At 44.2% G+C, this 27,087-nt stretch overlaps 1 protein-coding gene across 2 annotated transcripts in view; it reads right to left on the reverse strand.

The window, feature by feature from the left end:
• The window catches only part of LOC120017541 (TATA-binding protein-associated factor 172-like), a 69,558-nt gene that overhangs the window by 21,667 nt on the left and 20,804 nt on the right, over positions 1-27,087 (reverse strand). For both annotated transcript variants that reach the window (XM_038960376.1, XM_038960375.1), the window contains exons 11-24: positions 26,536-26,712; positions 26,114-26,254; positions 23,217-23,341; positions 20,950-21,070; positions 19,317-19,421; positions 15,797-15,946; positions 14,500-14,645; positions 7,501-7,675; positions 7,020-7,214; positions 5,078-5,254; positions 3,142-3,382; positions 2,733-2,917; positions 2,503-2,659; positions 2,136-2,245 (exon numbers count right to left, since the gene is read on the reverse strand). In XM_038960376.1, coding sequence (XP_038816304.1) covers positions 2,136-2,245; positions 2,503-2,659; positions 2,733-2,917; positions 3,142-3,382; positions 5,078-5,254; positions 7,020-7,214; positions 7,501-7,675; positions 14,500-14,645; positions 15,797-15,946; positions 19,317-19,421; positions 20,950-21,070; positions 23,217-23,341; positions 26,114-26,254; positions 26,536-26,712 — 2,205 coding nt within the window. The remainder of the gene's footprint in view (positions 1-2,135; positions 2,246-2,502; positions 2,660-2,732; positions 2,918-3,141; positions 3,383-5,077; positions 5,255-7,019; positions 7,215-7,500; positions 7,676-14,499; positions 14,646-15,796; positions 15,947-19,316; positions 19,422-20,949; positions 21,071-23,216; positions 23,342-26,113; positions 26,255-26,535; positions 26,713-27,087) is intronic.

The following is a 27,087-nucleotide window of genomic DNA, read 5'->3' on the forward strand; positions in this document are numbered from 1 at the left end:
CACCGATAAATCTACGATAATCGAGAATTTCAATAAGCATTTTTCTACGGCTGGCCATGCTTTCCACCTGGCTACCCCTACCCCGGTCAACAGCTCTGCACCCCCCACAGCAACTTGCCCAAGCCTCCCCCATTTCTCCTTCACCCAAATCCAGAAAGCTGATGTTCTGAAAGAGCTGCAAAATCTGGACCCCTACAAATCAGCTGGGTTAGACAATCTGGACCCTCTCTTTCTAAAATTATCTGCCGCAATTCTTGCAACCCCTATTACTAGCTTGTTCAACCTCTCTTTCGTATTGTCTGAGATCCCCAAAGATTGGAAAGCTGTCGCTGTCATCCCCCTCTTCAAAGGGGGAGACACTCTAGATCCAAACTGTTACAGACCTATATCTATCCTACCCTGCCTTTCTAAAGTCTTCGAAAGAAAAGTTAACAAACAGATCACTGACCATTTCGAATCCCACTGTACCTTCTCCGCTATGCAATCTGGTTTCCGAGCTAGTCATGGGTGCACCTCAGCCACGCTCAAGGTCCTAAACGATATCATATCCGCCATCGATAAAAGACAATACTGTGCAGGCGTCTTCATCGACCTGGCCAAGGCTTTTGACTCTCAATCACCGCATTCTTATTGGCAGACTCAACAGCCTTGGTTTCTCAAATGACTGCCTAACCTGGTTCACCAACTACTTCTCAGTGAGAGTTCAGTATGTCAAATCGGAGGGCATGTTGTCCGAACCTCTGGCAGTCTCTATGGGGGTGCCACAGGGTTAAATTCTCGGGCCATCTCTCTTCTCTGTATACATCAATGATGTCGCTCTTGCTGCTGGTGATTCTCTGATCCACCTCTACGCAGACGACACCATTCTGTATACTTCTGGCCCTTCTTTGGACACTGTGTTAACAAACATCCAGACGAGCTTCAATGCCATACAACACTCCTTCCGTGGCCTCCAACTGCTCTTAAATGCAAGTGAAACTAAATGCATGCTCTTCAACCGATCGCTGCCCGCACCCGCCCGCCCAACACTCTACTTAGCAAATTGGATGTAGTCTATCACAGTGCCATCCAATTTGTCACCAAAGCCCCATATACTACCCACCACTGCGACCTGTATGCGCTTGTTGGCTGGCCCTCGCTTCATATTCATCGCCAAACCCACTGGCTCCAGGTCATCTATAAGTATTTGCTAGGTAAAGCCCCACCTTGTCTCAGCTCACTGGTCACCATAGCAGCACCCACCCGTAGCACACGCTCCAGAAGGTATATTTCACTGGTCATCCCCAAAGCCAACTCCTCCTTTGGCCAACTTTCCTTCCAGTTCTCTGCTGCCAACGACTGGAACGAATTGCAAAAGTCTGGAGACTCATATCTCCCTCACTAACTTTAAGCACCAGCTGTCAGAGCAGCTTACTGATCATTGAACCTGTACACAGCCCATCTGTAAATAGCCCACCCAACTACCTCATCCCCATATTGTTATTTATTTTTTTGCTCCTTTGCACCCCAGTATCTCTACTTGCACATCATCTTCTGCACATCTATCACTCCAGGGTTTAATTGCTAAATTGTAATTATTTCGCCACTATGGCCTATTTATTGTCATACCTCCCTAATCTTACTACATTTGCACTAACTGTAAATAGATTTTTCTATTGTGTCATTGACTGTACGTTTGTTTATCCCATGTGATGTTTGTGTCGCACTGCTTTGCTTTATCTTGGCCAGGTCGCAGTTGTAAATGAGAACTTGTTCTCAACTGGCCAACCTGGTAGGACAGTTAAAGGTGAAATAAAGGTGAAAAAAAATTTAAAAAAATAAAATACTTATGCAAATGTGATATCTGTTTTTTTATTTTATAAATTAGCAAGCATTTCTAAAAACCTGTTTTTGCTTTGTCATCTGTGTGTAGATTGACGAGGGAAAAAACTATTTCATCAGTTATAGAATCAGGCCTAACAAAATGTTGAAAGCCAATGGGTCTGAATACTCTCCTGGACCTACACAGCAGATGGCGAGGGATGTGAACTCATCTTGACAGACTACAACTGAGGTGTGAAAACATTGGAGACATTTCTGAGCTTTAGATAGGATGGTGGTGTTTCTACTGGTGAGACTCCTGCATGTTGTCTTACCAGAGGTTTGAGCTCGGGGGCCATGGCTCCAGCCGTGACCTCCAGCACCTGCAGAGAGTTGACCAGCTCCTGGGCTGCAGCATCCCCCCTCTCCAACTGGAGCTTTGCATCTACAACACCATAGAGCAGAAATGCATCAATATCTCTTCATTGATGACAACACATACAAGAGGTATAGGAAGACGCCCATCTGGAAGTGGACAGTGGGTAGCAAATAGCAATACATCTTGGTCATGTTCATTAGGCACCAAATGGGACTGAAACAGGGAAGGGCTACCTTTACTTGTCCAATAAAAAACGTTTGCTTTCAGTTACAGTGATCCCTAATGAACATGACCCATATGATCTAATGAAGAGTGTAGCATACCGATGCCTTGGTTGTTCTCCACCACGGCCCTCAAAGGTCCCACCACAAACTCCCACAGGTAGGGCAGTGACCTCGTCAGCTCCTGGCCAAAGTGCCTGGCAACCGTCGTCAGAGAGAACTCGGCACCTCTTCTCTGAACGAGAAATGGCTTTTTATTCTGAAAAAATAAACGATAGTCATCAAGAACACAGTCAATACACAGGTAAATGTTTGCTCCCTCTGTCACCCACCTCATCAGTATCTGTGGTGATGGTGCTGCCGGGTGGCAGTTCAGTGGTGGGGGTCTTGGAGGTTTTGGGGGTGGGGCCCCTCTTGCTGGTGATGACAAATGCTGCCCTCTGGTGGCGGTAGAGGGTGATGATGCCCTTGGTCTTATTGACCATGTGGTGCATGCATTCTTTCTCCGACATGCCAGCTAGGGGTGAGAGAGAGAAAGGGTCAACAGAGTGAGTGTCAGAGGGTTCTATGTAATATCTGTTTCTGGCAGCCACAACCTCGTTAGTGTTAATCTGGGTCATGTTCATCAGGCTGAAACACGGAGGGACCACAAGATCTTCTCCAGTTTTTGTCTACATTTCACTATGGTGTGCCCTAATGAACATGACCCAGATTAAAAATGTTGTGCATCCCATCCCATACCTTTGGCAGTCTGAGTGGGGGGCACGGGGCAGGCCGAGGAGGGCGTGAGCAGGGGGTCCATGCAGATCGACGAACACAGGTTCTTGACGATCTTGGAATTGGGACATGGCTGCCTAGTAGCACACTGCTGCAGCAGCTTGGCGATGAAGGAGGCGGCGTAACCCTGAACCAGGGTGTTCTCCTCCCGCTTAGCCGCCTCCATCAGCGGACGCACCACTGGGTTCAGCTTGTCTGGTAACGCCTGCAGGTTGGGATGAGAGAAAACAAAAATGAGCGTTTGTTATTGGTCAAGTCCAGATAGTCTGTTTCAGTCCGTTCGGTGCCTAATGAACACAACCCAGATTTAACGCTGTACATTTCAGTTTCCATATGATACCATGTACTTCTCTGGCTAATATTGCTGGTATCAATACTATGCATCTATACTGAAACAAAAATATAAAATGCAACAATGTCAAAGATTTTACTGAGATACAGTTCATATGAGGAAATCAGTTCAAATCAAATAAAGTCATTAGTCCCTAATCTATGGATTTCACATGACTGGGCAGGGGCACAGTGAGCCTGGGAGGGCATAGGCCCACCCACTGGGGAGCCAGGCCCACCCACAGGGGGGACAAGGCAATCAGAATTAGTTTTCCCCCACAAAAGGGCTTTATTACAGACAGAAATACTCCTCAGAAACCCCCCACAGACGATCCCGCAGGTGAAGAAGCCGGATGTGGAGGTCCTGGGCTGGCGTGGTTGCACGTGGTCTGCAGTTGAGGCCGGTTGGACGTACTGCCAAATTCTCTAAAATGACGTTGGAGGCAGCTTATGGTAGAGAAATGAATGTGCAATTCTCTGGCAACAGCTGGTGGACATTCCTGCAGTCAGCATGCTAATTGCACGCTCCCTCAAAACTTGAGACATTTGTGGCATTGTGTAGTGTGACAAAACTGGACATTTTAAAGTGGCCTGTGTAATGATCATGCTGTTTAATCAGCTTCCTGATATGCCACACCTGTCAGGTGGATGGATTATCTTGGCAAAGGAGAAATGCTCACTAATAGGGATGTAAACAAATTTGTGCACAACATTTCTGGGATTTTTTATTTCAGCTCATGAAACATGGGGCCAACACCTTACACGTTGCATTTATATTTTTGTCCAGTGTAAATGGATTTTAAAATATACGGAATAAAATGCAGCAGCAAATAGAGACAATGACCTACTTTGGAATGCCAAATAGGGCTTCAATTAAGAATATTATGCAAAACAATGCTTTGGCTAGAACGGTGAGCAGAGGGAAAAAAATACTTACAAAATGGTAAATCTACACTGAGTACCAAACATTAGGAACACTTTCCTAATATAGAGTTGCGCATCCCCCCTTTGCCCTCAGAACAGCCTCAATTCATCGAGGCATGTTCGTTCCACAGGGGTGCTGGCCCATGTTGACTCCAATGCCACCCTTATGTCAAGTTGGCTGGATGTCCTTTGGGTGGTAAGACCATTCTTGATACACACGGGAAACTGTTAAGTGTGAAAAACCCAGCAGCGTTGCAGTTCTTGACATAACCTGGCACCTACTACCATACCCCGTTTACAAGGCACTAAAATATTTGGTCTTGACCACTCACTCTCTGAATGGCACACATCCACAATGTCTCAATTGTCTCAAGGCTTAAAAATCATTTCTGGTCTCCTCCTCTTCATCTACACTGATTGAAGTAGATTTAAGTGACATCCATAAGGGATCATAGCTTTCACCTGGTCAGTCTGTCATGGAAAGAACAGGTGTTCCTAATGTTTTGCACACTAAATGTATATTTTATGTAGAAATTATTAAAACAAAACCATTTCAATAGACATGCTATCGATATCAGGGAAAGCAAAGTGTTGATAAAGAAACCAAGTTTCCAGTATTAGATGACATTTGTGTGGACACACCTACCTGCAGGTTGACCACGGCGCAGGCGGTGAACATGTGGACGCGCAGGTGCAGCTGCTGCCACTCCACACTGGTCTCGCCCACCGTGGACTGGGCCTGCTGGCGCTTGCTGTCCAGTGGATGAAACGGTTTGGACTTCATATCCAGACCCACGGTGGACTCTGCGAAGATGGTGGTCACCTATGTACGGAGGGAAGAGCAGAGGATGTAGAAGGTGATTCGTAACATTCCTGGGTTTGTCATCGTTCAATACAATGGCGTTCAGCCTCCATTAACCCCAATAGGGTCTATAGTTGAATTCCGTCGGAGTTAAGGGAAATGACCCAAAGTCTGATAGGGAATGACAGATTCAGGGCAAATCTCTTCACAAAACAATCATTGCATTACCAATGTTCAACAAAATAGATGAGAACCAGAGGTCGCAATAACACAGAATTCTGAGTTTCTCATGCAGATAAGATAAAACATAACGCTGAGTTCTGTTAACGCAGGCATTTTGTCTGTCGCAGTTCGCGCTAAATCCTAAATGTTAAACGAATTGTGATTCAGTTGCACTTTCCCACTCAGATGAAAAATCTTGCTCGTCTTCAAACCAATTAAATCCCCCGCGTTCACAAAGGTACATTTGATCAGCAGACAGTGCTCTGACTGACGTTTACTTTTCTCCTGTAGTTTTAGCTAGTTAAAATGCAAACTTTTTTAGCCGATGGCCATGTATCGTCTATGCAAAAGGTACCGCGCTCTTTCATGGTAAGTCAATTTACTTATGCGTGGCTGCTAACCAAATGGCGCAGCACTTCGGTCGTCCTCTGAGGAAAACTAAGCTATTTCCTCCCAAATGTTTGGCATTCATTTATTTTGTGTAATGAAAAACTATAGTTGCACACCCCTGATAACTCTACTGAAGCGACAACAAAAAAAACACCTGTCTTTCGAATTTCAATGCAGGTGAAATGGTTTGAAAACATATGATGGTCTACGTTTTGAAAATGAAGGTTTCTGAAACCTAATGCGACCCCTGGAGAACATGGATTCAATATTTAAACATAAATGTAATGACTTCAGACAGCTCAAAATGTCTTCTGCTAAAAGCTGCATTTAATCTGTGTTGAACATGTAGGTTATGAATCTATGAAGACTTAACCAAGGTGGCAAAAACATGGGAGTAGTACACTTAGTATAAGCAGCCACCTTCTCCTAAAGCTAGAATTGTTTTTGCTCCCAGACAGTGGCATATTTTATTTGATTTAACTAGGCAAGTCAGTTAAGGACAAATTCTTAATTACAATGACGGCCTACCCCGGCCAACGCTGGGCCAATTGTGCGCCGCCCTACGGGACTCCCAATCACGGCGGGATGTGATTCAGCCTGGATTCGAACCAGGGACTGTAAAGTCGCCTCTTGCACCGAGATGCAAGAGGCACTGCGCCACTCGGGAGCATAGGACCAGAGACGGTCAATATTAGTACACGACCATCAGTCTCTCTAACACGGCGTCATCACACACCTGTGTCTCCGTGGCAGATGGGCACAGGGCCCTGGCCTTCTTCCCAGACAAGCCAACACACCACAGAGACAGCACAAAGCACAATAGTAACCTAACGTTGCTAAATGAGCGCATAAGATGTTTTTTTTTAATCAAACATGTTGAATATTATAAGTTATTATAGTAACTTGATCCCCGCTGAGCTTAGACTGAAACATGGAGATGGAAGGTGGCCAGTAGGTGGCCCAAAGGTTAGAGGCCGACCTGTAGCCGGAGGGTTCGATGACTCGAATCCCGGAACGGGCAATAAAGAAATGCGGTCTGAACTGGCAAGAGCAGAAAAATGTCTGTTCTGACAAATAGACAATTGAAATCCACAATGTCATTGAAACACTGGATTTGGCTGCCATTTTATCTTTTAGGGATGTAACACAGATACAGTGTGAGTGTCGTCCTCACCAGTTCGTTGGCCTGGTCGATAGTGAACACGCTGCAGTTGAGGCGGTCGCGCACGTCGATCTGAGCGTCGGCCAGCAGGGCGATGAGCTGCTTACACTCGTTCTGCATGCGTGTGAAGGGAATGGCGATCTCATCGTAGTACAGCTGCTCTGACAGGATGGCTAACAGGCGAGGCTGGACCATGGCTGACACCACCTGAGTCAAGAGAGGGCGGGGGCAAGGCGGACAAGGTTTCATTTGACATTGGCTGGGATTCAATGAAACTACAGTTTGCTGGTATCGTGTTGGCTATCTACGGTACACCTTTGACGTCGGCTCAAGCTGAAATTAAAGGTAAAAATCGCTCTGCACAGGTAGTTTGTGTTTGTTTGAATCCCGGCCATAAAAGCAGTTCTAAAATAAATCCTGATAGAATTGTGGTGAACAACTCCTATTCAGACAGCACCAAACAAAACAATCTGACGAACGAAAAAGAGACTACCTTCTGCACGGCGGCCCACTCACAGAGGACCAGTGCCACAACGATGCGCTGCAGGGCAGACTTGGAGTTGAGGTGGAAGAGGAGCAGCTGGCCCAGCGACTCAGCCGGCCGGATGTCCTGGGAGGATGAATTGAGCTGCGGGTCGCAAATACACCGACACAGGGCCCCCAACAGCCTGAAGAAGAGAAATAAAATGATTTTAGACATTCATCACTTATGCAAGTGTTGTAACTGGATTCGTCGCAATTCCACCACAGTTTTTTCCTCGCCTTCTTTTGTCGTCAAGAGAACACAAGTTTTAGTTTGCATACTGGTTAGTTCAATGAGGAAAACAATAAGCTGGGATGTGCGAAACGTTTGCGTCACAGCCGCTGCTAAATCAAATGAAATTGTATTGGTCACATACACATGGTTAGCAGATGTTACTGAGAGTGTAGCGACATGCTTATGCTTCTAGATCTGACAGTGCAGCAATATCTAACAATTCCACAACAACTACCTAATACACACAAATCTAAGTAAAGGAATAAGAATATATAAATATATGGATGAGCAGTGACAGAGCGGCTAAGATGCAATAGATCAGTAGTATATACATGAGATAAGAATGTTTACATATCTCGCATTACTTTAAGCGACTAGTGTTCCATTTATTAAAGTGGCCAATGATATCAAGTCTGTAGGTAGGCAGCCTCCTCTGTGCTAATGATGGCTGTTTAAAACTTCTTATGGCTGGGGGCAGTATTGAGTAGCTTGGATGAATAAGGTGCCCAGAGTAAACTGCCTGCTACTCAGGCCCAGAAGCTAAGATATGCATATTATTAGTAGATTTGGATAGAAAACACTCTGAAGTTTCTAAAACTGTTTGAATGATGTCTGTGAGTATAACAGAACTCATATGGCAGGCAAAAACCTGAGAAAAAATCCAACCAGGAAGTGGGAAATCTGAGGTTTGTAGGTTTGCCTATCCAATATACAGTGTCTATGGGGTCATATTGCACTTCCTAAGGCTTCCACTAAATGTCAACAGTCTTTAGAACCTTGTTTCAGGCTTCTACTGTGAAGGATGAGGGAATGAGAGCTGTTTCAACCAGGTGTCTGGCAGAGTGCCATGAGCTCACTCAGGCGCGCCCCCATGAGAGGTAGCTGCGTTCCTTTTCGTTTCTAAAGACAAAGGAATTCTCTGGTTGAAACATCATTGAAGATTTATGTTAAAAACATCCTAAAGATTGATTCTATACATCGTTTGACATGTTTCTACGAACTGTAATGTAATTTTTGACTTTTCGTCTGGCCTGCGCATCATGAATTTGGATTTTTTACAAAAAGGATGTATTTGGACATAAATTATGGACTTTATCGAACAAAACAAACATTTATTGTCGAACTGGGATTCCTGGGAGTGCATTCTGATGAAGATCATCAAAGGTAAGTGAATATTTATAATGCTATTTCTGACTTCTGTTGACTCCACAACATGGCGGGTACCTGTATGGCTTGTTTTTGTGTCTGAGCGCTGTACTCAGATTATTGCATGGTTTGCTTTTCCCGTAAAGTTTTTTTGAAATCTGACACAGCGGTTGCATTAAGGAGAAGTTTATCTAAAGTTCCATGTACAGTGGGGAGAACAAGTATTTGATACACTGCTGATTTTGCAGGTTTTCCTACTTACAAAGCATGTAGAGGTCTGTAATTTTTACCATAGGTACACTTCAACTGTGAGAGACGGAATCTAAAACAAAAATCCTGAAAATCACATTGTATGATTTTTAAGTAATTAATTTGCATTTTATGATGCCCCACGCGGTGCTTTACCGAACAAAACTGTCACGGCTCCTTCTCTGCAGTGCAGGGGGCGGTTCCTGATTGGAGTGTTAGTGATTGGCGCCACCTGGGCTCAGGGTATAAAACTGCTTCACTAATCACCTCTCTCTCTCTCTCTGCTCCTCCAGGTATGATCATGTTTTGTTTGTTCCTTTGTAGTTTTGCATAGTTTTCACTCAGTCATGTTCACACACACATATTCACGCATCCATGCACTTTACATACACCTTACATTATGATACTTCCACACCTCATTCCTTTTTCTTAGTTTAAAGTTAATAGTTTTGTTTAATAAAGAACACTTTTAATTGGCCTATACCTGTTCTTGTCCCCTCATTTTTGTCACAGGCTATGAGCCGGCTTGTGACAAAACATACATGTATTGTGTAACATGAAGTCCTATGAGTGTCATCTGATGAAGATCATCAAAGGTTAGTGATACATTTTATCTCTATTTCTGCTTTTTGTGACTCCTCTCTTTGGCTGGAAAAATGGCTGTGTTTTTCTGTGACTAGGTACTGACCTAACATAATCAGATGGTGTGCTTTCATCGTAAAGCCTTTTTGAAATCGGAAACTGTGGTGGGATTAACAACAAGTTTATCTTTAAAATGGTGTAAAATACTTGTATGTTTGAGGAATTTTAATTATGAGATTTCTGTTGTTTGAATTTGGCGTCCTGCACTTTCACTGGCTGTTGTCAAGTCGATCCCGTTAACAGGATCTCAGCCGATCTCAGCCGTAAGAAGTTAACAATCTGATGGCCTTGAGATAGAAGCTGTTTTTCAATCTCTGTCCCAGCTTTGATGCACCTGTACTGACATCATCTTCTGGATGGAAGTGGGGTGTACAGGCAGTGGCTCGGGTGGTTATTGTCCTTGATGATCTTTTTGGCCTTCCTGTGACATCGGGTGTGTAGGTGTCCTGGAGGGCAGGTAGTTTGCCCCCAGTGATGCGTTGTGCAGACCGCACCACCCTCTGCAGAGCCTTGCAGTTGAGGGCGGTGCAGTTGCCGTACCAGGCTGTGATATAGCCCGACATGATGCTCTCGATTGTGCGCCTGTAAAAGTTAGTGAGGGTTTTTGGTGACTAGCCACATTTTTTTGAGCCTCCTAAGGTAGAAGAGGCACTGTTGGAACTGTTGGAAGCATATGGGATCAGTAGACTGGGTTAGAGATTGATTGAATATGTCCGTAAACACACCAGCCAGCTCGTCTGCGCATACCTTGAGGACGCGGCTAGGGATGCCGTCTCGGCCAGCAGCCTTGCGAGGGTTAACCCATTTAAAATGTTTTACTCACGTCGGCCACGGAGAAGGTGCCCAAAGTTTTTGGTAGAGGTTCGTGTCGGTGGCACTGTACTGTCCTCAAAGCGTGCAAAGAAGTTGATTAATTTGTCTGGAAGCAAGACGATGATTGTCTGTAGACCCCGTCACATACGTTTCGTGTTTGAACATTCCGTTGAATTGCGACTCCACTTTGTCTCTATACTGACACTTTGCTTGTTTGATTGCCTTACGGAGGGAATAACTACACTGTTTGTATTTGGCCATATTCCCAGTTGCCTTGCCATGATAAAATGCGGTGGTACGTGCTTTCAGTTTTGTGCGAATGCTGCCATCAATCCACGGTTTCTGGTTAGGGAAGGTTTTAATATTCACAGTGGGTACAACATCTCCTATACACTTCCTTATAAACTCGCTCACCGAGTCAGCGTTGTTATCTGAGGCTACCTGGAACATATCCCAGTCCACGTGATCGAAGCAATCTTGAAACGTGGAATCCGATAGGTCTATCCGATACTGGTCCGACCAAACCACGGGCGCTTTCAGTTTGAGTTTCTGCCTATAGGAGGGGAGCAACAAGATGGAGTCATGGTCAGATTTGCCAAAAGGAGGGCGGGGGAGGGCCTTGTATGCATTGCGGAAGTTGGAGTAGCAATGGTTGAGCATGTTACTCGCTTGTGTACTGCAATCGATATGCTGATAGCTAATTTGAGAACAAGGCTACCTAAATTCTTTGTTAATATCCCCAGCTGCAATATATGCAGCCTCAGGATATGGTTTCCAGTTTGCATAAAGTCCAGTGAAGTTGCTTGATGACCGTCTTGGTATCCGCTTGCAGGGGGATATACACGGCTGTGACAATAACGGAGGAGAGTTCTCTTGGGAGATAATACGATCGCTATTTGATTGAGTAATTCTAGGTCAAGTGAACAAAAGGACTTGAGTTCCTGTATGTTGTTACAGTTACACCATGAGTCATTAATCATCGCTCTTCTTACCGGAGAGATGGTTATTCCGGTCGGCGCGATGCACTGAAAATTCTGTTAGCTGTACTGACTCTGACAGCATGTCCCAAGCTGGCCATGTTTCTGTGAAACAGAGTATGTTACAATCCCAGATATCTCTTTGGAAAGCAACTCTTACCCTAATTTCGTCAATTTTGTTAACTAGGGACTGGACAATAGCGAGTAATATACTCAGAAGCGGTGGGTGGTGTGCGCGCATCCGAAGCCTCACTAGAAGACTGCTCCGGCACCCTCTCCTCCGGCTGCGTTGTTTTGGGTCGGCCTCTGGAATCAGTTCAAATGCCCTGGGAGGTGCAGACAAAGGATCCGCTTTGGGAAAGTCATATTCCTGGTCGTAGTGCTGGTTGTGCTGGTAAATTGACGTCTCTCTGATATCCAATAGTTCTTCCCGGCTTTATGTAATAACACTTAAGGTTCTCTGGGCTAACTATGTAAGAAATACATAAAAAAACGAAATACTGCACAGTTTTCTAAGGACTAGAACCGAAGCTGCCATCTCTTCGGCGCCATCTTTCATCAGGCCACCACTCCCCAAAAAATATGATTTTTTAATAGTTTTCATGATAGTAATGTTTGAGTCACTCATGGCATAAGACCACTGCATAAACCATGGGAAAATGTGTAAAATTGCAGGAAATTAACTTTAAAAACAGCAAAAGTTTGTCTCTGCGTCCACTATCTGTCAACATGCAGTGCATTCAGGAAGTACTCTGACCCCTTGACTTTTTCCACATTGTTACGTTACAGCCATATTCTAAAATGGATTAAATCGTTTTTCCCCCCTCAATCCACACACAATACCCCATAATGACACAGCAAAAATAGGTATAGAAATTTTTGCTAAATGAATACACATTTTAAACTGAAATTTTACATTTGATAAGCGTAAGTATTCAGACCATTAACTCAGTACTTTGTTGAAACACCTGTGGCAGCGATTACTGCCTTGAGTCTTGGGTATGACCCTACAAGCTTGGCACACCTGTATTTGGAGAGTTTCTCCCTTCTCTGCCAGGTTGGATTGGGAGCATTGCTGCACAGCTATTTTCAGGTCTCTCCAGAGAAGTTCGATAGGGTTCAAGTCCGGGCCACTCAAGGACATTCAGAGACTTGTCCCAAAGCCACTCCAGCATTGTCTTGGCTGTGTGCTTAGGGTCGTTGTCCTGTAGGAAGGTGAATCGGCACCTCAGTCTGAGGTCCTGAGTGCTCTGGAGCAGGTTTTCATCAAGGATCTCTGTACTTAGCTCCGTTCATCTTTCCCCTCGATCCTGACTAGTCTCCCAGTCCCTGCCGCTGAAAAACATCCCCACAGCATGATGCTACCACCACCATGCTTCACCGTAGGGATGGTGCCAGGTTTCCTCCAGACGTGACGCTTGGCATTTAGGCCAAAGAGTTCAATCTTGGTTTCATCAGACCAGAGAATCTTGTTTCTTATGGTCAGAGTCCTTTAGGTGCCTTTTGGCAAACTCCAAGCGGGCTGTCATGTGCCTTTTACTGAGTGGCTTCCATCTCTAACATAAAGGCCTGATTGGTGGAGTGCTGCAGAGATGGTTGTCCTTCTGGAAGGTTCTCCCATCTCCACAGAGGAACTCTGGAGCTCTGTCAGAGTGACCTTCGGGTTCTTGGTCACCTCCCTGACCAAGGCCCTTCTCCCCAGATTGCTCAGTTTGGCTGGGTGGCCAGCACAAGGAAGAGTCTTGGTGGTTCCCAACTTCTTTCAAGAGTGATGAAGGCCGCCTCCCGAGCGGAGCAGTGGGTTCAAACCCAGGCTGTGTCACAACTGGCCGTGACCAGGAGTCCCATAGGGCAGCGCACAATTGGCCCAGCATCGTCCGGGTTAGGGGGAGGCTTTACTTGACTCATCGCGCTCTAGTGACTCCTTGTGGCAGTTCGGGCGCCTGCAGGCTGACTTCGGTCATCAGTTGAACAGTGTTTCCTCCGACACATTGGTGCACCTGGCTTCCGGGTTAAGCGGTTAAGCGGGCAGGTGTTAAGAAGCGCGGTTTGGCATGACTTGACCTTTGCCTCTCTCGAGCATATTGGGGAGTTGCAGCGATGAGACAAGATCGACAATGGGGAGAAAAAGGGCGTAAAATACACAAAAAATTAAATGAGGCCACTGTGTTCTTGGGGACCTTCAATGCTGAAGACATTTTTGGTACCCTTCCCCAGATCTGTGCCTCGACACGGATCTCTACGGACAATGCCTTCGACCTCATGGCTTGGTTTTTGCTCTGACATGCACTGTCAACTGTGGGACCTTATATAGACTGGTGTGTGCCTTTCCAAATCATGTCCAATCAATTGAATTTACCACAGGTGAACTCCAATCAAGTTGTAGAAACATCTCAAGGATGATCAATGGAAACAGGATGCACCTGAGCTCAATTTTGAGTCTCATAGCAAAGGGCCGGAATATTTAAGTAAATAAGGTACATTTTTTATAAATGTGCGAAAATGTATAAAAACCTGTTTTCACTTAGTCATTATGGAGTATTGTGTGTAGATTGATGGAGAAAAACTTTTATCCATTTTAGAAAAAGGATGTGTAACGTAACAAAATGTGGAAAAAGTCAAGGGGTCTGAATACTTTCCGAATGCACTGTATACCAGGATGGCCAGGCACTAAGAGGCCTGGAGACAAAACGATGTCAGATGACCGAGTTGCTCTTGCACCAAGTAATGAACAGGCCAACCCGGAGTAGCAGCTGGCTGCAGATACCATACAGTGCTGCATTCAGTTCTTAATATTAGTCTCTCAGGATCCAACCGCTACCTACTGTCCCAAATCTACCATTTAGTGATTTTTCTTAAATCTCTCTAGGGATAAAAATTAGATTGAGGAATAGAAACAGAGACTAACTTAGCGGCCATGAGTCGAGCCCGTGTCACCACGTAGTCCCGCGTCACTGGGTCCTCGGTCACGGTTTCTGCCCCGGCGATGTACTCCTGAACAGTCTCCTTCACTTGAACCAAGGCTCCCTGGCGAGGCTTCCCACCAGCCTTCTCCTGTCAAATGATATTAGAGAACATCTGCATCAGAACCCTGGGTCGAGTTCAGTAAGCCTGAAATGTTTATTTTTTGCCCAAAACGGACTACCATCTGAGGTTGTCCAATAAGAACAGTCACTTTTGTTTTCCGTTGCAAAAAGTGTCTACAGTGTGCCCTAATGAATAGCGCACTAGACTATTGCATCATACGAGGCAATATACAATCAGTGGCCAGTTTATTAGGTACACCATCTAGTACCGGGTCGTTGCCCCCCCTTGCCTCCAGAACAACCTGAATTATTTGGGGCATGGAAACATTGCTCAATTGGTATCAAGGGACCTCACGTGTGCCAGGAAACATTCCCCACACCATTACACCACCAGCCTGTAACGTTGACACCAGGCAGGATGTGGCCATGGACTCATGCTGCTTACGCCAAATCCTGTGTCATCAGCATGACAACAGGAACCAGGATTCGTCTGACCAGGCAATGTTTTCCACTCCTCAATTGTTCAGTGTTGGTGATCGCGTGCCCATTATTGGTTTTAGCCGATAGGAGTGGAATCTGGTGTGGGTGCCTGTTGCAATATCCCATCCGTGACAAGGACAGACGAGTTATGCGTTCCGATATGCCGTTCTGCACAACACTGTTGTACTGCACCGTTATTTGTCTGTTTGTGGCCCGCCTGTTAGCTTGCACGATTTTTGCCATTCTCCTTTGACATCTCATCAACGAGCTGTTTTCGCCCACATGACTGCAACTGACTGGATGTTTTGTTTGTCGCCCCATTATCTGTAAACCCTAGACAATGTCTTGCGTGAAAAGCCCCGGAGGCCGGCCGTTTGAGATACTGGAACCGGCACGCCTGGCACCAACGATCATACCACGCTCAAAGTCGCTTAGGTCACTAGTTTTGCCCATTCTAAAGTTCAATCGAACAGTAATTCAATGCCTTGATGCCTGTGCTTGCTTTATATAGCAAGCCACGGCCACGTGACTCTGTCTGTAGGAGCGAACCACTTTTGTTAACGGGGTGGTGTACCTAATAAACTGACCACTGAGTGTATATCCTAAAGGAGCACTCTAATTTTGGAATAAGAGCACAATTGAGAATACAATCTGTAGCGGATGTAACGATCAGTCCTAACGGAGTAACCATCCTCTCACCTTGCAGCGAGACTTGACTTCCAGCAGTATGTTGATGTCTATGGGGATATGAGAGGCTTGCATCATCAGACAGAGCCAGGCGCCCATCCAGGGACAGCTGGCTGCTACTACATACTGCTGAGGGGCCTGGCGCAGCAGCTCTGTCCACACCTACAAGAAGACAAAACTCGTTAAAAACAGCAGCCAAGATTTACGGTTGTAAAATTCCTGGAACTTAATTTAAATTCCCTGGTTTTCCCCAAATCCCAGAATCAGGAGGGAATAAGCAGGAAAATTTGAATCAATCAACCAGGACTTCTGGAAAACCAGGGAATTTATTGAAAAATGACAGGAATGTAGCATCCCTGACGTTAGCCATGTTTCCATTAACTTGTCCAGTGATTTTTTTTATTGACATTTCGAAAGTTTGTATCGAAAACAGATGCAACAATTGCCTGCTAGGGTGCGTTTCCATTTGACAATCATGTCGATAACAGCTGGACGTAATGACGTCACAAAAAATAAAATAAACATCTGCAAAAACCTAGTGTCATTTTTTTTTTAAGTGGTTGAAGTGTTTCCATTCCGCATTTAGGCAAATTGCGCATTAATAAATTGACGACAGCATGTATGCCCTCCCACCTCCCATCTGTTTCATGCCTCAGGTATCCTGTGAAAGCCAGCATGGATAGAATGCAATCATTTAGTAATATTTGCCATATTCCAATAATGCTCATGTGCCAACATATCGGTCTGTGCCATGGTGAAACTTGCACTCCTGTACATCTGAAATCATTTATTTTAGCAGGTAAGTTGATTGAGAACACATTCTCATTTACAGCAACAACCTGAGGAATAGTAACAGGGGAGAGGAAGGGGGATGAATGAGCCAATTGGAGCCTGGGGATGATTAGGTGACTATGATGGTATGAAGGCCAGATTGGGAATTTAGCCAGGACACCAGGGTTAACACCCCTACTCTTACTATAAGTGCCATTGTATCTTTAGTGACCACAGAGAGTCAGGACACCTGTTTAACAGCCCATCCAAAAGACAGTACCTTACACTGGGCAATGTCCCCAATCGCTGCCCTGGGACATTGGAAGACATATTTATTTATTAGTACCTGTCAAAACTTTGGACACACCTACTCATTCAATGCTTTTCTGGGCAGGTAGCCTAGTGGTTAGAGCGTTGGGCCAGTGACCGGAAGGTTGCTGTATCGTAACCCCGAGCTTACAAGGTAAAAATCTGTCGTTCAGCCACAGAGCAAGGCAGTTAACCCACTGTTCCTGAAGACGTGGATGTCGATTAAGGCAGACCCCTGCACCCCTGATTCAAAGGGGTTAAGTTAAATTCCCTTTGTTTATTTTTACTATTTTCTACAATGTAGAACGATAGTGAACACATCAAAACTATGAAATAACACATATGGAATCATGTTGTGTTAAAAAAAGTATAAAATAAATCAAAATATATTTTATATTTGACATTCTACAAAGTAGCCACCCTTTGCCTTGACAGCTTTGCACACTCATGGCATTCTCTCAACCAGCTTCATGAGGTAGTCACCTGGAATGCAGTTCAATTAACAGGTGTGCCTCGTTTAGTTAATTGGTGGAATTTCTTTCCTTCTTAATGCGTTTGACCCAATCAGTTGTGTTGTGACAAGGTAGGGGTGGTATACAGAATATAGCCCTATTTGGTAAGAGACCAAGTCCATATTAAGGCAAGAACAGCTCAATTAAGCAAAGAGAAACGACAGGACCGTCACAGGAAAGGAAGACCCAGAGTTACCTCTGCTGCAGAGGATGAGTTCATTATTTTATTTATTTTACCTTTAATTAACTAGGCAAGTCAGTTAAGAACAAATTCTTATTTACAATGACGGCCTACCCCGGCCAAACCCTAACAACGCTGGGCCAATTGCTGCCCTATGGGACTCCCAATCAAGTCCGGATGTGATGCAGCCTGGATTCGAACCAGGGTCTGTAGGGACGCCTCTAGCACTGAGATGCAGTGCTTTACACCGCTGTGCCACTCGGGAGCCCAACCTCAGAAATCGCAGCCCAAATAAATGCATCTGAGTTCAAGTAAAAGACACATCTCAACATCAACTGTTCAAAGGAGACTGCGTGAATCAGGCGTTCATGGTTGAATTGCTGCAAAGAAACCATTACTATAGGACACAAATAAGAAGAGACTTACTTTGGCCAAGAAAACAAGCAATGGACATTAGACCGGTGGAAATCTGTCCTTTGGTCTGATGAGTCCAAATAGATTTTCAGTTCCAACCGCCATGTCTTTGTGAGACGCAGAGTAGGTGAACGGATGATCTTCGCATGTGTGGCTCCCACCGTGAAGCATGGAGGAAGAGGTGTGATGGTGCTTTGCTGGTGACACTGTCAGTGATTTATTTAGAATTCAAGACACACTTAACCAGCATTGCTACCACAGCATTATCCAGCGATACGCCATTGCATCTGGTTTGCGCTTAGTGGGACTGTAATTTGTTTTTCTACAGGACAATGACCCAACACACCTCCAGCCTATGTAAGGGGCTATTTGACAAAGAAGGAGAGTGATGGAGTGCTGCATCAGATGACGATAACCCTCTGAAATCACCTAACCTCAAACCAAATTGAGATGGTTTGCAATGAGTTGGACCGCGGAGTAAAGGAAAAGCAGCCAACAAGTGCTCAGCATGTGGGAACTCCGGCAAGACTGTTGGAAAAGCATTGTAGGTGAAGCTGGTTGAGAGAATGCCAAGAATGTGCAAAGCTCTCATCAAGGCAAAGGGTGGCTACTTTGAAGAATATATATATTTTTTAACACTTTTACTACATGATTCCATACATGTTATTTCATAGTTTATGTCTTCACTATTATTCTAGAATGTAGAAAAATTTAAGAATTAAGAAAAATCCTTGAATGAGTAGGTATCCTATACATATATTTTTTAATTTATTGACCTCATGAAAGAATGCCTCCTACTGGCCCTCCAACACCACTTCCAGCAGCATCTGGTCTCCCATTCAGGACCAACCTTGCTTAGCTTCAGAGGCAAGTCAGCAGTGGGATGCAGGGTGGTATGCTGCTGGCAAATTGAATGGAAAAACTTTACAGCTAACCTGAAAAAGCGAAGCTATTCAGGAATTCTTGAAAGCCAGGATAATCTTTGTCATCTCGCAAAGAAAACATTTTATAGTTGATTTTTATTTTTTTTGCAAGCAGTAGGCACTTAGAATTAAATGTGGAGAAAAGCTTACAGTTATGCGATGACATCACATGCACCGTAGCATCAAAATCATTTGGCAATCATTTATTCTAAAAAAATTGTTTCCATCATTTGTCGCAATAAAGGTTAGACAAAAGACAACTCCACCCGTTGAACGGATAAAAATGTTGTCGATCTTTAGAAAATGTCTCCTGTCTGCCATTTTTTATTACACGTCACAATAATTTGTTTGCGAAATTGCTTTTGTCGAATAAACCTGGGTCAATGGAAACCTGCCTCGTGTGGTGTGTGTGTGTCTCAAACCTTTTGGATGAGGTCCAGGATCTCCTGATTGCTCTCCAGGATGCAGGACTGGAAGATGTGTCGGAGCATGTCTTGCAGGACCTGGTTGAGCCATAATGCACAGCTCTGGAACAACACAAAACAGACTTCAGTTATGACAACGAAGAGTTCTATTCATACATTAGCATTCCAAAAATTGGCCCAACCTCAAAAATCGATGACTAGACCTGGCGCTATGTTGATTTTGTCCACACACACACACACATCTGAACCAACTACAGCTAATTTGTCCTGGGATATAAACATTGGGTTGTTGTTATTTTACCTGAAATGCACAAGGTCCTCTACTCCAACAATTAATCCACAGATAAAAGGATAACCCGAGTTTGTTTCTAGTAATCTCTCCTCCTTCAGGCTTCTTGTTCTTCTTTGGACTTTATATGGCGGTTGGCAACCAACTTTAAGGTGCATTACCACCACCAACTGGACTGGAGTGTGGACCTCAGTTCATCTTTCAATCACCCACGTGGGTATATGCTCCTAAAAACCAACGAGGAGATTGGAGAGGCGGGACTAGCAGCATGTCAAGTTTCACAAATAGAACCAAGTTCTATTTCAGCGCCTGGCTACTGTGGTGGTTAATTTCTGTATTACCAAATGAGGAGAGAGACAAACTTCACACACCAGTCAGAGTTATACTTAAACTACACCTTTAATGATAAGAGCTTTGCAATAGCAATGACTTTCAACGATTCCCTATTTCTAATGAACTGTTGAGAGTGACCACACAATGGCTACTGAGATCTTTTATAGCAAAGATCCACCCCCCTGGTCGACATAACAAACCACAGATATTAGGAACAGTTCACAAAGGAAGACTTTATAATGAGAAAGGAGTATCCCGTAGCCAGATAGCATTCGCTATAAATTATCGATCAGTTTGGTCCCTAAGACGAGGTTCTAATCTCGTTCCTGGTACTTCATAGCACAAAACCACCAACTCATCCAATGGCATAACTCAATTGTCAACTCTAGATACTCCCATCTCAAGTAAAACCCCTTCTTGACCCCTCTCCTGGACAAGCTCACTGAGGGGAGTGAGCCTCTAGGTCATACACTATCCCAGGATAAGTGCAACATCAGAGGGGACATACAATGGTTCCAGACACTGCCATACACCTCGCCCCAATGCCAAAGGAGGGAGTGACTTGCGCACAGACATTGTGGAGGCAAGTAATTGGTTCCCCATTAATCACACCATCCCTTCACATGGTTTAAGAATAGGTGAAGACACATTCACATATGAAAACCATGTTCCATCCTGTCCTCTTCCCTTTCTGATATTCTGCACCAGAGACATGTAAAAGACGTCGTTGACGTGCGCAAGCAGTGTGGATGCAATGACTGAATAACACGTATACATTTATTTTGTAACGCGAGCGGTGTGGTCAGCATGTAAGGCCGTACGTGTGTGGAGACCCGAGAGGATTTGATTGGTACAAGCAATATGGTGAAACTTCTACCTAGCCTATCAGGGGGCAAGGCAGAGCTATTACCTTATTACTTACACCTGTCAAATCCTCTTAGATTTGACACTAGTGCATAGGGGTCTATTTAGGATTGGGCCATTGACATATTTCTCTTACAAACCCACCTGGTCAGCTTTGGATAGTAGGGTGTAAAGGGTCTCTAGTGCGGCCCGTCTAACTGACGATATGGTGTGTCTAAGGAATGGCCAGACCCGAGGAACGAGGACCGTTAGGGACTGCTGCATGCTGGAGGGACAAAAAGAGAGCATTGTTGGGCCTATCATCCCTTGAAAAAGTTGTCCTTAGTACATCCTAAGCACACTAGACGTTTCAATGACAAAGGGAACCACAACAACAAACACGTACTGGTTTGAATGTTCCTCAGCCATAAACACCATTGACTTTACAACACCTGCTTTTTACCACAACAATTGTTAGTGCAACTTTTTGATTGTAGATCATCGGAATGTTCCTTAACACTTCTTGACACTAGGGGGGGCGCCATTTCGACTTTGTAATATTTAGTTCCCAATATTAAACTGCCTCGTACTCAATTCTTGCTCGTAGAATATGCATATTATTATTACTATTGGATAGAAAACACTCTCTAGTTTCTAAAACCGTTTGAATTATTTCTCTGAGTGAAACAGAACTCATTCTGCAGCACATTTCCTGTCAGGGAGTGAGATTTCAGAAATCGAGGTCCCTGTTCTGAGGCCAGTTTATAAGTCCCCATGTAAGCCATCGGGCTACATGCACTGCATACGTCTTCCTCTAGATGTCAGTAAGCGGGGAGAATTTGAATGGAGTGGATTGCGCAATCTGGGGCCCTTTATAAGACCGTGGAATGGAAGTACCGTCCTTTTCAACGGTGCGCCTGACGCATGAAGACATCACAATGGCGTCCTGCAAACGCTTTCGTTTTAGTAGTTCTATATCTCCGGTCATGTTTTTATTCGTTATAGGTGTTAAAGACATCATAAGGTAGTTAATTTAAACCGACTTAGCAGTTTATAGCAGTTTATTGCGATTTTCTGGGATTTCTTTGTCATGCGCTTTCACGAGGTGGACACCTCTCCAGTTGGTGGCTAACATTAGCGGCTATTTCGACCGGACAAGAGGACATCTTTCAACCCAAAGACGATTGTTCTGGAGAAAGGACACCTTGCCCAAGATTCTGATGGAAGCTCAGCTAATAGTAAGCAGTCTTTATGCTGTTAATTCGTACTTATGTTGACAAATGTCAGATAATAATTCCGCCATGAATTATGGTGCGGTCTCGCTTTAGCGCACGCTGTATGCTTGAAGTAACGTTAATTTTAAAAATGTAACCCAGCGATTGCATTAAGAACTAATTTGTCTTTCAATTGCTGTCCAACCTGTATTTTTTAGTCAAGTTTTGGAATAGTTACTGATTAGAATAGGTGCCTCTTCAAAGATTTCTCCTGCCATTTTCTGGGCAGCTTTGCTACTTTTCTCATTGTATAACCACGATTTGTGCCGCTAAATATGCACATTTTCGAACAAACTCTATATGCATTGTGTAATATGATGTTATAGGACTGTCATCTGAAGAATTCTGAGAAGATTAGTGAAAAAATTAATATATTTTGGTGGTTTATACGTTATTGCTATGTTTGGCTTGAATCAATGCTGTTGTGATGTTTGCTATTGTGGTATGCTAATATAACGCTATATTGTGTTTTCGCTGTAAAACACTTAGAAAATCTGAAATATTGTCTGGATTCACAAGATCTGTGTCTTTCAATTGCTGTACGCTGTGTATTTTTAAGAAATGTTTTATGATGAGTAATTAGGTAATACACGTTGCTCTCTGTAGTTATTCTAGTCGCTTTGGTGAGAGTTGTGATGATGGCTGCAATGGTAAACTATGATTTATACCTGAAATATGCACATTTTTCTAACAAAACATATGCTATACAATAAATATGTTATCAGACTGTCATCTGATGAAGTTGTTTCTTGGTTAGTGGCTATTTATATCTTTATTTGGTCGAATTTGTGATAGCTACTGATGGAGTAAAAAACTGGTGGAGTAAAAAAAAGTGGTGTCTTTTGCTAACGTGGTTAGCTAATAGATTTACATATTGTGTCTTCCCTGTAAAACATTTTAAAAATCAGAAATGATGGCTGGATTCACAAGATGTGTATCTTTCATCTGGTGTCTTGGACTTGTGATTTAATGATATTTAGATGCTAGTATTTACTTGTGACGCTATGCTAGGCTATGCTAGTAGCTTTTCTACTGATGGGGGTGCTCCCGGATCCGGGTTTGGGAGGAGTTAGAGGTTAAAGTACAAGATGTTCATGATTTCCACGATGAAGTGGGAGAAGAGGTTATGTCTGTACAGACAGGAGAGGTGTCACTCACCTGCACTGTCGGACTTGAGGGTAGGTGAGCAGAGAGGACAGTAGGGTCATGATGCTGTTGGTGGAGGCTGTCAGATCATCCAGCTCCAGGAGAGCATCCCACAGGGAGTTCACTATGAATGGGACCTGAACAATACCGGGAAAAAAACAGCAGTCATGATCTACATACAACTGAGACAACTGCTATGGTTACCACAGTACTGAAAAAAAAAACCCAGAGCAAATAAACATCAAACTGGGTTGTGTTCATCAGCAAACTCAATGGAAAACATTTTTGCAACGGAAAACGAAAATGTCCAGGTAGTCCCTCCCGATTTCAATCAATCAGTCCATTTGGTGCCAACTGAACACAACCCTATTGTGCCATAGACATGCCAAGAATTTTGAGCACCACTTCTGCGCGGCGGCGGCACCCACCCCGCAGACCCCACGACGGCGCGGGCGACACCCACACTGCTCAAATCATAGCTAAATTGTGGGGTTTTTTGCCTTATGTTGGCAGAAGACTGCCTCAGTAGGAATGGTAGGCTGTTCTTCAGTAATTAATTATACTGAACTAAAATATAAAAACGCAACAAGATTTTACTGAGTTACAATTTATATAAGGAAAATCTGTCAATTTAAATAAATTCATTTGGGCCTAATCTATGGATTTCACGACCGGAAATATAGATACGCATCAGTTGGTCACATATTTGCCAGCAGCATACCACCCTGCATACCACTGCTGGCTTGCTCCTGAAGCTAAACAGGGTCAGTCCCTGGATGGGAGACCAGATGCTGCTGGAAGTGGTGTTGGAGGGCCAGTAGGAGGCACTCTTTCCTCTGGTCTAAAAAGAATATCCCAATGCCCCTACACACTACCCTGTGTAGGGTGCCGTCTTTCGGATGGGACGTTAAACAGGTGTTCTGACTCTCTGAGGTCATTAATGATCCCATGGCACTTATAGTAAGAGTAGGGTGTTAACCCTGGTGTCCAGGCTAAATTCCCAATCTGGCCCTCAAACCATCACTGTCACCCAATAATCCCCAGTTTACAATTGGCTCATTCATCCCCCTCCTCTCCCCTGTAACTATTCCCCAGGTCGTTGCTGTAAATGAGAATGTGTTCTCAATCAATTTACCTGGTAAAATAATGAATAAAAAACTTTAAAATGTATTGTGGCCTGTCTAATGTTGTCACACTTATCTTCAAAGGCTGTGTGAAGTTGCTGGATATTGGAACATGGTGACCCAGAGCATCCCAAACATGCTCAATTGGTGACATGTCTGATGAGTATGCAGGCCATGAAAGAACTGGGACATTTTCAGCTTCCAGGAATTGTTTACAGATCCTTGTGATGGCGGTAGATGAAGTGCACGACAATGGGCTATAGGATCTTATCACGGTATCTCTGTGCATTCAAATTGCCATCAATAAAATGCAATTGTGTTCGTAGCTTATGCCTGCCCCTACCATGGGGCACTCTGTTCATAATGCTGACATCAGCACACGTGAGGCCGGTTGGACGTACAGCCAAAGTCTTTAAAACAACATTGGAGGTGGCTTTAACATTCAATTCTCTGGCAACAGCTCTGATGGACATTCCTGCAGTCAGCATGCCAATTGCACGCTCCATCAAAAAGTGGCATTGTGTGACAAAACTGTACATTTTAGAGTGGCCTTTTATTGTCCCCAGCAGAAAGTGCACCTGTGTAATGATCGTGCTGTTTAATCAGCTTCTTGATAATCCATCCACCTGACAAGTATGGCATATCTTGGCAAAGGAGAAATGCTCACTAACAGGGATGTTAACAAATTTGTGCATCAAATTTGGGAGAAATAAGCTATTTGTGCATATTGAACATTTCTTGGATCTTATTTCAGCTCATGTAGCATGGGACCAACACTTCATGTTGCGTTTATATTTTTAAAATGTACAATCAGGGCTCTCCCTAGGATATTCTGACAAGGTGGGGTTGATGTAGGACTTAGGTTGGGAGGTCCGGAGGGGGGGGGGGGGGGGGTCAGTCAATTTCCCCCTCAAGAAGTCGGAGCATTTAGCAGGTTTTTTTTAACCTGTAATTGCCATTTCCGTGAAACTTAGTCTTAAATGATAAACAATGTAGCCAACATGGAAGTCTTATGTTTGATCCTTAAAATTTCACATTATTCCATTATTCTAGGTAAAATTTAGGGGTAAAGATTATTCTCATTATTAGGTGTCTATGTGGCTAGTCTAGTGAAAATGGCTTCTTACATTTTGTTTGGGGAGATAATTCAGAACAATTCAATTACTGGACGCAAAATAGCTAGTAGTCTAGCTCACTGTAGGCTATTTGGAATAGGAAACTGAACTAGGCCTATAGGAGATTGTTTCAGATCTCCATCTCTGACCTAATCCATCAAGTTAAGTCTGACTACTAGGCTACCATTCATTCAACATGCCTCGTTGACATCGGTGAACTGACTATTATCATAATTAGCAGCCTACTGTTGACATACAGCTATTTAAAGAGGGCCGATCAAGAACTGATTAATTAACATAGGCCTACTAACATAGGCCTACTTTAAGAGTCTAACATTACGGTTTCTGTTTCCATCCACGCAGCAACACACACTGAACTACGATAAGTGCTTTCTGGGATCAGAGCAGACCGCTAGAGATGAGTCAAAAATCACAATGTGCCAACGATAAGACTATTTTAGGGTCGTTTTTTGTACTAGCGAACTCTAATCTCAAATTGAATGCATGGTGGGCAAAATGTGTGCAGGTTGACAGGTCTGAAGAAGTTTACAATGACAACAAAGGCAAAGCCATGGGACAGGCATGACAGAGGGGTGAGGTTGGAGAGGCTAAGGAGCAGATAATGTGACCACATGTAAAGAGTGACTGTGGAGAGGAGCTCCTGTCTGACCTTGTTGGGGAGTAGCTGCACTAACCCGTCCACCACAGGGATGAGGGCCGCGGCCGCCACCGCTCTGACATCATCATCCAGGTCCTGCAGCCCCTCCGTGATGGCAGGGAGCACCCGTGGAAGCAGAGCGGATATCAGGTCCTGGGAGGAAAGCGAGGGAGCGAGAAAAAAAAGTTATAGAAAGACAATGAGTGCAGTCCAGGGATCATGAACTAGATTCAGACTTTTTTTTGCTCAGAAAACTTGGGGGGGGGGGAGGCAAATAAATTCACCCATGGGCTAAATTCAGCCAGCTGGGTAACCCAGGTCTAGTCTACAGTATGCATGTATAAAACACTTGTTTTACTGCCTTAAAATGGATAACACGCATCATGTATGTTGGGTGGCAGAGGCAAGCAGACAGGACAGGAGGATATTGGTACCTGTCTGACTGCCAGGCCATACTTGATGCCCAGAAGACCCCCATGCCGGACCTCCCACTGGTCCTCCGTCAGCAGCTTCAGCAGGATGTCTACCGTCATGGTAACACCGCTGTCAGTCATGTGGCGCAAGGCCACGCCCAGTGTCTGGGCACAGGTCTCTCTAACCGGAGCCACCACCTGACCAGAGAGACAGCATGTTGGACATACAGCAAAGCCTGACTCGTAAATGCCAGTGAGTAGGGTTGCAAAATTCTGTAAACTCTTGCTTTTTTTATGTTCCTGGAATATTGTGACCTTACCCCAAAGGAGTAGTCACCAACCTTTTGAGTCAAGATCACTTGGAGTCAAAATGAAAACCGAAGACTACCGCTCAGATCATTATACATACATACAGTTGAAGTCAGAAGTTCACATACACCTTAGCCAATTACATTTAAAATCAGTTTTTCACATTCCTGACATTTAATCCTACACTCAATTAGTATTTGGTAGCACTGCCTTTAAATTGTTTAACTTAAGCTAAACGTTTTGGGTAGGCTTCCACAAGCTTCC

Source organism: Salvelinus namaycush, chromosome 22 (genome assembly GCF_016432855.1).
Source record: "Salvelinus namaycush isolate Seneca chromosome 22, SaNama_1.0, whole genome shotgun sequence".
NCBI lineage: Eukaryota > Metazoa > Chordata > Actinopteri > Salmoniformes > Salmonidae > Salvelinus > Salvelinus namaycush.